This window comes from Lampris incognitus, chromosome 3, assembly GCF_029633865.1.
Source record: "Lampris incognitus isolate fLamInc1 chromosome 3, fLamInc1.hap2, whole genome shotgun sequence".
Classification (NCBI taxonomy): domain Eukaryota; kingdom Metazoa; phylum Chordata; class Actinopteri; order Lampriformes; family Lampridae; genus Lampris; species Lampris incognitus.
This window is the reverse complement of record NC_079213.1, coordinates 17,092,109-17,104,355: the sequence shown is the minus strand read 5'-3', so window position 1 is coordinate 17,104,355 and position 12,247 is coordinate 17,092,109. Positions and strand designations below refer to the sequence as shown.

The following is a 12,247-nucleotide window of genomic DNA, read 5'->3' as shown; positions in this document are numbered from 1 at the left end:
CATGCAAGAGCAAGGTCAGCCATCCAAAGCCGGGTCAGGGAATTGAAGAACCAGTGGTGGAAAAAGAAGGCCCTTGAGATCCTACATTTTGCAGACTCTGGAGATACCAGAGGCTTCTTTGATGCTACTAAAGCAATAAGCGGTCCAAAGATGGGCACACACTGCTGAGAGACAGGTCAATCAAAACGAGGTAGAAAGTGCACTACCAAGACCTTTTAAACCAGGACTCTAGCCCTAAGATGGATGCTGTTCAACAATTCCCTCAACAACCCAAAGAGGAGGACATGGCAGCACCACCTAGTCCCAGAGAAGGCCAGGATGCCATCAGGAAGATGAAAATCAACAAAGCTGCTGGTCTTGACGGAACTCGGCAGAAGTACTGAGGGCAGGTGGACCTAGACTGCTCAGACATATCCATACCCTGCTACTTAAAATATGGGAAAAAGAGGAAATCCCAGGGTGACTGGGTAGCATAGTGGTGTATTCCAGTGCCTACCAACACAGGGATCGCCGGATTAAATCCCAGTGTTACCTTCATCAGCTTGGTCGATTGTCTCTACAGACACAATTGGCTGTGTCTGCAGGTGGGAAGCCAAGTGTGGGTGTGTGTCCTGGTCACTGCACTAATGTCGGTCGGGGCGCCTGCTCGGAGGGGAACTGGGGGGAATAGCATGATCCTCCTACGCACTATGTCCCCCGGGTGAAACTCCTCACTGTCAGGTGAAAAGAAGTAGCTGGCAACTCCACATGTATTGGAGGAGGCGTGTGGTAGATTGCAGCCCTTTCCGGATTGGCAGAGAGGGTGGAGCAGCAACTCGGACGGCGTGGAAGAGTAGGGTAATTGGCCAGATACAACTGGGGGAAAAAATTAAATAAAACGATTTTAAAAAGAGGAAATCCTTGCGCAACTTTGGGGTTGTCTCTCTCTTTAAGAAAGGGGACAAAGCTGAGTGCAGAAACTACCATGGCATTTTCCAGCTTTCCACTGCAGGGAAACTCTGGCTAGGGTCTTGGCCAACAGTCTCCCCCAATATCAGAGAAAATTCTGCTGGAGTCCCAGAACGGTTTTCATCCTAACAGAGGCGCCATGGACATGATTTCTACAACTCGTCAACTCCAAGAAAAAGCCCAGGAACAGAATCAACCATTTTACATGGCATTTACATGCATTTACAGATTTAACTAAGCTTTTTATTCTGTAAACCGCCAGGCCCTCTGGCTAGTTCAAAAATAGGCTGCCCTGACAAAAAAATCAGAGTACTATGACTACTACATTACAATATGTCATCTAGAGTACTCAGCATTTATGAAGATGAGACAGAGTCCTTTAAGTTCCACACATGAGTTAAACAAGGCGGTGTCATTGCCCAAACCCTGTTCTCTCTCTTTATTACTACCATTCTCCACCTCACAGGACCCAATCTGCCTCAAGGAGTTGAAATCATGTACAGAACCAATGGGAATCTTCTGATCATTAACAAATTCAGGGCTAAAAGTAAAACCAACCACCACATCCATCATTGAGCTGCAGTACACTGATGACAACACCTTAGTGTCCCTCATAGAAGAGGAACTAAAGAGCATACTGGATGCTTTTGCAAAGGCATACAAGCAGCTTGACCAGGCCATTAACATTAAAAGACCCATATCCCCTCTCTGTAGACAACACCAGACTCAAAAATGCGGAACAGTTCCCATATCTTGGCAGCCGTCTCTCCTCCAAAACCAACGTTGACATTGAAATACACCATCATCTCAGTTGTGCCAGCCGGGCCTTCTCAAAATTGAGAAAAAGGGGTTTTGAAAACTGCAACCTTCAGGCCAGAACCAAAATTCTGGTGTACAAAGCGGTAGTGTGCCCACCGTACTGTATGGATCAGAAACATGGACCACATATAGCAGGTACCTGAAAGCACTCAAGGCATACCATCAGCGATACCTCAGGAAGATCCTTAAGATCAGCTGGTAGGGATAAGCGCACCAACCTCAGCGTGCTCGAGGAGGCTAACATGCCTACTATAACTGCCACCATCGCACAACGTCAGCTGAGATGGACTGGCCATGTCCTCCGCACATGCAGTGCTGCTTGAAAGTATGTGAACCCCTTGAGCAGTTTAGATTTTTCTGTTATTTTACCATGATTTTCTTATTCTATCATCACCAGTTTTTATGTATGAAATGTCAGATATATGTTTATCAGTTGCAGGTACTTGTTTAGTGGGACTTGTTTAAGTAGCCCAAAAACTACATGAAACATGGAATTAGTGTATGTGCAAAAGTAAGTGAACCCCCAGCTGCATTGGTTAAGTCAAGCAGGTAACAGACTCAGATGAAACACATTTGGGTGCTTAATTAATCATTTAAGCAGACCAATGACATGAGACATCCTTGGGAAAGGGTTTGGCCTGCACTAATTAAAAGAGAGGAAACCAACCAAACCACTGTGGTCCCATACAAATCAACAATGCCGAGAGCAAAGGAGATATCCGAGGACATGAAGAAGAGGGTAGTGATAGCCCATCAGTCTGGGGAGGGATATAAGACCATCTCCAAAAGATTCCAGCTCCATCCATCCACTGTAAGACAAATAATTTACAAATGGAGGGCCTTCAACATGACAGCAACTCTGCCTAGAAGTGGACGCCCATCAAAACTATCACCCAGAAGCACCAGAAAAATAATAAATCAGGTAAAGGCCAACCCACACATCACCTCTAGAGAGTTGCAGACCTCTCTGGTAGCATCTGGGACAAATGTGCATGCGTCTACAATCAGACGAAAATTGAATAGCCATGACATTCATGGGAGGGTTGCTAGAAGGAAGCCTCTGCTCTCAAAAAAGAACAAAGCTGCCCATTTCAACTTTGCCAGAGAGCACTTGGAGAAACCAGAGGCCTTCTGGAAGTCCATTCTCTGGACAGACGAGTCCAAAATAGAATTATTTGGTCACAATCAAAACCAACATGTTTGGAGAAAAGCCAACACTGCATATGAAGAAAAGAACCTCCTCCCAACAGTGAAGCATGGTGGTGCAAATGTGAAGGTCTGGGGCTGCTTTTCTGCTTCTGGACCTGGACGACTCCATATTATCCAAGGAACCATGAATTCTCCGGCATATCAACAAATTCTTGACCAGAATCTCCTGCCATCAGTCAGGGAGTTGAAGCTGGGACGAAAATGGATTATGCAACAAGACAATGACCCAAAGCATTCCAGCAAAACTACAAAGGAATGGCTTCAGAGAAAGAGGATTCGTACTCTGGATTGGCCCAGTCAAAGTCCGGATCTTAATCCAATTGAAATGTTGTGGCGAGACCTGAAGAAGTTGGTACATACCAGATGTCCCTCCAACCTCTCTCGACTGGCTGAGTTCTGCAAGGAGGAGTGGGCAAAAATCCCCATAAGCAGATGCGAGAGACTGGTTAGTGGTTACAGAAGACGTTTGGTTGAAGTAATGGCTGCAAAAGGAGGAGCCACAAGCTACTAATACAAGGGTTCACATACTTTTGCACATGTTAAATTTTCAGTTTTTGTGAAATAAACCACCTTTGTTGAATTAAATAATGAAAATATATCGCTTTTTGTGTGTGTGTCCATTATTTGGAAGGTGTGCTTTACAAATTGGGATTTTGATGTATATGTAATAAGCTTATTTTAATGTTTTTTACAAAAGCAGTGACCATGTCTGGAGGGTTCACAAACTTTCAAGCAGCACTGTATATAACTCTCACCTCCCGAAACAAGTCCTTTACTCTCGCCTTGTGACAGAACGCCATGCCCCAGAAAGACAAAAGAAACGATATAAAGATAACATCAAGGCCCACATCAAAAGGTTTAGCATCGACTTCAATACTTGGAAAAAGCAGCAAAGAACAGGGAGACCTCGAGACTGGCTGTCCATGAGAGTGTTGCGCGCTACAACCATGGCCTCCACTGTGATGCTGAAAACAAGCACAGACTCAGTAAAGAGGGAGTTACCAGAAAGGCCCAAACCACATCCTCAACCCCTCCTTCACACCCTTGCCCACATTGCCCCAAAATATGTGGCTCTGGGATAGGCCTCTACACTCACCTAAAGACCCAGAAGGACCCAGAAGGAGGACAGTTATACTTGACCCCAAGTGACCACGGATGATGATGGTGTGTGTGTGGTGTGTGTTTCTTTGTGTGTGTGTGAGAGTGAGAGAGTGTGTGCCTTAGTGTCTGTATGCATGTATATGTGCAATATATGCATAGTGTATATATGAATATTTTTTGTCTAAAGTATATGTTTGTGTACACTCTCGTGCAAGGACATAGATCTTGTAATAAGTGTGTGTGTGTGTGTGTGTGTGTGTGTGTGTGTGTGTGCACCAGCAGGGTTTGAGTGTTAAAGAAAAGGATCCCAACACCAAGGCTGATATAAAAACAGAGTTATCCAGATGAGGGCCCTTTATAATTACCCCCCATTTCCAGATTTTCTTTTGTTTTCACTACAGTGGGGCAGTAAAAACAAAGATCTGGACACTGCAAGAAGAGAACACAATCATTTTTTCCAAAGACTTGTTTCCCTTACTGTTCAATGGGTGTGTGTAATGTGGGTGTGTGTCCTGGTCGTTGCACTAGCGCCCCCTCTGGTTCGTCAGGGTGCCTTTTCGGGGGAGGGAGAGGAAACTGGGGGGAATAGCGTGATCCTCCCACACGCTACGTCACCCTGGTGAAACTCCTCACTGTCAGGTGAAAAGAACCAGCTGGCGACTCCACATGTAGGAGGCATGTGGTAGTCTGCAGCACCTCCCCGGATTGGCAGAGGGAGCGGAGCAGTGATCAGGATGGCTCAGAAAATAGGGTAATTGGCCAAGTACAATTGGGGAGTAAAGGGGGGAGGAGAGTTACATACAAGAAAACACAGCTGAATAACACATGGAACTTATGGTTGTTCTTTATCCCCTTGGTACACATTTACAAAGAGAGGACATAAATCCACTGAAATGAGGAAGCTCAGTTTTTGTTCATTGTGACAGAACACTGAATCAGAAATCAGATTTCTGTCTGACCCGCTCTGAACTCAACAGGTTCGAGCCTCGTCGAATGCCAGTATAAATAAGAAAGACATATCAAAACATCCCCTTCTGAAATACAAATTGACCCGGCACCTCACAATCAGGAGTGAAAAGTAAATGCACTGCAAATTGTAAATAAGATAAGAAATAAAGGGCAGTGAGTCATAATGAGGGGTGTTACCTCATTTCACATGACCCTCACCCACATACATCTACACCCACCTACTCTCAAACCTTAACCGTTCTGTAACTAAGCATTTCATCAATGTATTCACCCCCACTGTAGTTGTGAGTTTTTTTTGTTGTATAACTAATCCAGCAAGCCTCATCAGCATCTGTTGTGCATTGTCAAGTTTCACAGTGGGCAACTGTAGCGGAATGAATTGGAACTGGATCTGGTGCCATAAATTTTTGGTTGGGCTGTCAGTGGGAGATAATGAAACGGACCAGATTCAAAGCCTGTCTCCCATTCTCTTGCTGTAACTTACTGACTTGCTTACTGAGAGAGCAAGAGCTTACTCAGTACTTTTGACAGATGTTTGTCAATTCCAGCTTGGCTCTAGGTTATTGCGAAGAAATTCAAGAGATTATCACTTAATCATGAGCACACTTCATCATCACCTTACATGATAGCAATGGTAAACACAACAAAAGGTCCCTGGAGAAAAGTTAAACTCTTGGGTTATTTTTACTTTCTAACTTTCATCGTCCTTCCATGTATTCTCACATACATATGCAAGCTTGAGTTTTACCCCTTCAGAAAGCTATAAATAAACTGGGGCTTATTTTGATCGCCAAAGATGGTAATGATTGGAGGGTATATTTTCATAAGAAAATACAACCAGGGCTTGCCAGGATCTTGCATATCCAGATCATTGGAGCGAATTCAAGGTTAATTTTCAGAGCTTTCCGCTGCCAACAACAACCATGATCCCCAAAAGAACTAGTGAATGATTTGTTTTGGTTAAACAAAGGGTGGCAAAGCTAAGTCTGCAAAATGGTTAAGTTTTCTCAGTAACAACACAACAATCAGGTTCCCTTGACACCAACAGAATTTTTCGGTGACCACTCACTAGGGGCGGGGTCGTGTTTTAGACCTCTGGGTGGGACCTGATTTAATTCAGAAGAAGTGGGTCTGCCAGGTTCTGTAGAGCATTTCTCTCATGTTAGCTCATCGGTTATTTTCATCCACAAATAGTGATGGGGCACTACCACTTGAACCTTGTCATGGTTATTTTTTGTAGGAAAAACTGTTGCGCCTATGACATTTACCCAAAAGGTTGTACTTGAAAATGGAAGAGCACGTCCACATTAGTGCATCCGAGGGTCTCTGTGGAGAGGGACATGGAAAATAGTCCGTTGGCTTTATTTTGAGTTACAGGATGAAATAAAAGGCCAAAATTGCTACCCTTTGTTGAGAAACACAATGTACCACTGATTATGAGGTATAGTTTATGCATACAAGAGATGGTATCCAGTTTGATAACCTTTGAATTTTTTCCTGTTGAGTCATTTCAGAGTTACGATCTTGTTTTGAATTACCATACAGTCAAAGACCACTGAATTTTGCCTTTTCCTATCATTGTAATATTGTATTTGACAGCTGTCACCCACGTGACCTCATTTATCAAAGACAGGACAGACCATACTCATCTGTCCAAAAGAAAAATAGAGACCATCAGACTTCAGCCTGACATCAAAAACTTCTTCTTTCTTTTTTTTTCTTCTTTTTTTTTGGCGTACAGTTCATATTATGACATGGATGAATTCAAGTAAACGTTCGCATCACATGAGAAGATCAGGTAGTTTGGTTTGAGCAAAACAGTTTGAACTGGATTTGAATTTGTGAATTTCTTCTGGGTGCTCCGCTCCGGTTTCCTCCCACAGTCCAAAGACATGAAGGTCAAGTGAATCGGCCGTACTAAATTGTCCCTTAGTGTGAATGTGTCGGCCCTGTGATGGACTGGTGGCCTGTCTAGGGTGTCTTCCTGCCTGCTGCCCAATGACTGCTGGGATAGGCTCCAGTGTCTCGCGACCCTTATTAGGATAAGCGGCTTGGATAATGGATGGAATGGAGGACAGACCAAACCAGTCATAATGCATTGTGCAAAATCCCACACCATATGATGGGTAAGTCAGCCAATCACTTCATAAACTGACTTTTCAGTCAGACATTTTCAGACAGGATAAGAACTAGAATCAGTTGACACCCGATTTGGCTTGGTTTGAATACACTAGAAATTAGGTGGGTGTGTAAGCATGCTGGATACTTGCAGCAGAGTGCAAATGTCTATTGTGGTGCATTAGCACTGTGAGATATCGGTTTAAGAGAGAGTGAGAGATGACAGGTTGCAGTGCAGTTATTGAGGGCAGCGGCTTGGGGGGGGGGTAAAGAGGCTATTCTCATACCTTCTCAATTGAAAGGTTAAAATAGCTTGCGACAAAGGTGAGAGCGGTCAGTCATAGAGGTCCTTTTGGAAACATTTCACTTTTCATTTTGGAAAACGAGTACCTTCTTCTTTTGGCTTGTTCCCTGTTTTTCAGGGGTCACCACAGCGGATTTTATAGTTTCCGTTGGTACCATGTGAGGACACAGCACCAATGGTGGCCATTGTTAACTCAGGCCTTGGCCGATCCAGTATGGTTTTGTCAATCCGTATACTGATTTGGCAAAATTTTACGCTAGATGCCCTTCCTGACACAACCACCAACCCTATGAACGGGGGCACAGGTAAGATGCTGAATGCCATCCCAGTATTCATGGACTTGCGTCCATGCCTGTCGCCTAAATTTGGAAAAATTGGAAAATGGGTGTCATTTTGTTAAAACACCCAGCTTGGTGATGAGTGTATGATCAGGTATTCCTGTGAAATTTTTTGTCAACAATCACTATTGTTAGTGCAAAAGAGGTCTGCAATATATACTATGTTTGTACCCCAAAAAAAATGCACAAATATACATGACCAATAGAAACACATACTATAAATGTACGTGTATTGTGTTGTTTCTCTTTGCAACATGCACTGTAGTTGTGTCTCTCAGACGTGTTTATGTAAGCGTGCACATGTCACCCTGGCACACAGACAAACAGACACTCACACAGACACACATATATGTATATGCTATGCATGGCATGCCAGTTTATACATGTTCCATGTGCTTAACCATATGTTGCTGGGAATGTTTGTCGACGAGGATCAAGTAACATGGAAAACACTCTTTTGAAGAGAAGGCTTATTGTAACCGAGCCAGTAAAACTGGAGTAAATTAGGAGGAAAACATAGACTCAAGCTGTCTCCAACAACTCAACTCATGGCGGACATGCCAGTGAAATTTCTACACATCAAAAGAACCAAAGGTTCTTACTCTGATTTACGTTGATATCTCATGAAAGCTGGGCAAAACTTTTCGGGACCAAAGTCAAATCCCCAAGTCTACTTTTGATAATCAATGCTGACCTAAATGACTTGACCTCTACCACTCACTACAGCCAGATTGAATCACACACAAACGGGTAGAGGTCTTGCAAAAGAGGAGATCTCTCTTTCTACACACTAAACACACTAGCACAAGTATGCACACACACACACACACACACACACACACACACACACACACACACACACACACACACACACACACACACACACACACACACTGCTGAGATAACACATCCTTGCAGCTGTTGCAAGGAGTCGATGACAGGATGTGCCAGCATCCCAAAACACACTGTGGGAAAGAAAGAGAGGAGAAAGGCAATCTTGCATCACCATCATTTTTCACTCTTGTTTTGGGGCTAGGAATGATCAAAACCAGAATGCAACTTCATTTTTAATGCTCCCATTTCTCTATCTTCACAATGAACATCATCAACCAACTGGGTTTCATCGACCGCTTGTGAGGCCATGTGGAGACATTCGAACAGATATGGCGCCATCTTGTGGACATTTATGGCAAGTGTAACTTTCCTGAGAGACTTCGGAAATTGTATTTTATGGATTTGTTGTTTACAAACTGGAGAATACTGTTTGCTAAGACGTCGAGTTAACGGGTGAAACAAATTAGTAACCAAAATAACGAATATTTCAGAAAACGGTAATCAGCTTGGTTAGCTTGTCGTTGTCATGGTAACCACACCAAGTTACTCAAGGGACACGAGAGCAGTTGTGATTTGATTTAGCGTCAGTTAAATATCAATTTAAGTTATACGAACGACAGTCGTTCATTACATAGGAAGAATTGTTTTATTTTATTTTGTTTTGCGTCTTTTTAGGGTATACGGTGACCGTTGCGGTTCCTCATACACGGGTATGAGGAATTATTCTCAAACTTAAAGAAGGTGCTGTCGGCTACAAATATTAAAAGGTACGGTTTTTGACGCGTTGCTTTAGGGCTAACGCTAGCATTCTCTATCGCGCTAGCGTAAACATAAGCTAACCTAGCGTTAATTCCGAATTGGGTATCTGTATTCAGCTCAAGTCGAGAATTGGCGTACTTTCCAAATTCTGATATCAACGAATGGCATTTTCGCTTACTAAAACCGAATTTGTGATATCGATAAATACATATCTTGTGTCAACAGCTGAGTTCTGAATTGAACTTTTGATATCAAGATTATAATTTCTGATATCAACAATTGATGTTTACTACTTGAAACTAAAATAGAGTTATAACTAGTTGTATGTCATTCACTTTTAACGTCTGATATTAAAAATGCATATTTTCATTATTGAAAATTGAATTCGATGCCCGAAAAGAGATTAACAGATAAAATGACAAGCCATGGTAACGATACCAACAGTCTGACTAACTAGCTACTCGTGGACAGCTTGACAGCGCTTTTATCTTTAAAAATAGAACGACCGGATGGGCCATCAAAATGACGGCCGGTTTTTAAACTCTACATTCTATCAAGATCAATACCCAATTGAGATATTAATGCATTGAAAATGTTAGTATGTCTGTTAGGAAACGACTGACACCAAAATTAACATTTTAACAACTTTGATACTATTTTTCAAACAATTTAAAATGGCAGCTGTCCAACGCCTGTAATACCGCAACGCCTCGGTGGTAGTCATTGTGCGTCTGAAACGGCGTCTGTGAGCAGACACGTTGGCAATAATCAAAAATCAAGATTAGGTTAGTACGCTGCACTGGAGAACGCCAGCGTGTTTCTAGGACAGAGCAATGAACTCCGCGAAGGAAATGATGCGACCAATACATGTCGTAAATAGTGACATGACGCGCACGATAATGTGCATATTACGCGCCGTCATATTGACGGCTCTTGGTCGTTTTAGGTAGATCTTATCATAACTTTTTGTGTGTAATTGATCTAAAACTCATTTTAATGCAAATATATGCAATTTTAGGAGCACCCACGGAGCGCAGGTCTGTATCCCCCCCCCAAAAAAAAGTTAAACTTTGAAAATACAAAGCCGTCAATATGACGCCCTTGGTCGAGTTCAAGTTCAACTTCATTGTCATGTGTATTGGAATACAATGAGATTATTATGCTCTGGCTCTCTGCCTGAACACAAAGGACACCCCCCCCCCACCCACCCCAAAAAAATAATAATACAGACCTACATAGACTATGTACACAGAATTCATACTGTAACGTGCATGGATAAGAAGACACGATGGCCGCTGGCAGGTGGGTCTGACCCTTTAGTCGAGCGGTGAGCGATGTCTCCTGCGGTGCGGGCGATACGGGTGCGCTTCCCGGCCGCGGCAGTTCCCCCGAATTCGCTACATTGGTGTCAGAAGTGGGATGGAGCGACCGTAAGGCCATCGGAAGCGTACGCGCCCTGAGGCGTGAAGGAGCTGATATGCTTAAACGCGGGGACGCGTTAACTTAAGGAGGGGGGGTAGTGTAACGTGCATGGATAAGAAGACACGCTGGCCGTGACCTTACGGATCTGACCCTTTAGTCGAGCGGTTAGCGATGTCTCCTGCGGTGCGGGCGATACGGGTTCGCTTCCCGGCCGCGGCAGTTCCCCCGAATTCGCTACATTTGCATTATATATCACAGAAAGTTGTACCAGTTCATCTGGACACGTTTATTGAGAGAAACGTTTCATCACTCATCGAAGTGACCTCTTCAGTCTCAACTGACCTCAGGTATCCCCACCCTTATGAACAATACAGTGGCATAATGACCAAAAACAGTGATCGGTTTAATATGCAAACTGCCGTGACCATTAACTAGAGTTACAACGGCCATGTGTAGTATTGTTTCAATAGTTGCAATCACAGAATTGTAACATAGTGACAGATGTACTCTTAGCCCCTCCTCGTTTCAGGGATGTTCGTTCCCTCTTCACATAGATGGCCTCTTTGACTCCCCGTTCCAACCAGCGTTCCTCCTTATCAACTATGTGCAAATCCTCATACTTGAAAGAGTGGTCACTGACCTGTAGATGGGTGTAGACTGTGGAGTCTTGGCCTGATGCGTTAGCTATTCTCTTGACCAGCATCTGTTTGCTTTCCCCAGTGTAGCAGTCACGGCAATCCTCCCGGCATTTAACAGTGTACAACTATATTGCTCTGTTTGTGCCAGGGGACCCGATCCTTGGGGTGGACCAATTTCTGGTACAACGTGTTTTAGGGTTTGAAAGCAACTGAGACGGTATGTTTGGAAAATACGCATCTAAACTGTTCTGACACTCCCGCTACATACAGAATCACCACTGGCTTACGCTTAGTTGTCCTCCTTGCTTCAGTCGGCTGGTGCACAGTTTGAGTGTCTTCCTGGCTTTGACAAAAGCCCAGTTAGGGCCAGGGCCTCTTTAATGTGGGATTTCTTTCTTCTCCAGCCGCTGTGTCGGTGAGGACGTTGTCAGCTCGGTGGTACAGTGTCCTGATGACTCCTAGTTTGTGCTCCAGTGGATGATGACAGTCAAACCTTAAGTACTGATCAGAATGTGTTGATTTACAGTAAACATCAATAATCAAATGTCCCCCATCACCAATTGCAATTTCAAAGTCTAAGAAGGTTAATCTGTCATTTTTCACATTCTCCCTAGTGAACTTGATATGGTTGTCCAGAGAGTTAATGTGGTCGGTGAAATGTGGTACGTCCTGAGATTTAATTTTAACCTAGGTGTTGTCCACAAATCTGAGCCAGTCGGTCGTTATGCCACTGTATTGTTTATAAGGGTGAGGATATCTGCAGTCAGTTGAGACTGAAGAAGTCACTT

At 43.6% G+C, this 12,247-nt stretch overlaps 1 protein-coding gene across 1 annotated transcript in view; it reads left to right on the top strand.

The window, feature by feature from the left end:
* Positions 1-239: 239 nt before the first annotated feature.
* Positions 240-12,247, top strand: part of ccdc146 (coiled-coil domain containing 146) — a 107,103-nt gene continuing 95,095 nt past the window's right edge. Inside the window, exon 1 of the mRNA XM_056276674.1 lies at positions 240-376. Within this exon, the coding sequence (XP_056132649.1) occupies positions 240-376 (137 nt within the window). The remainder of the gene's footprint in view (positions 377-12,247) is intronic.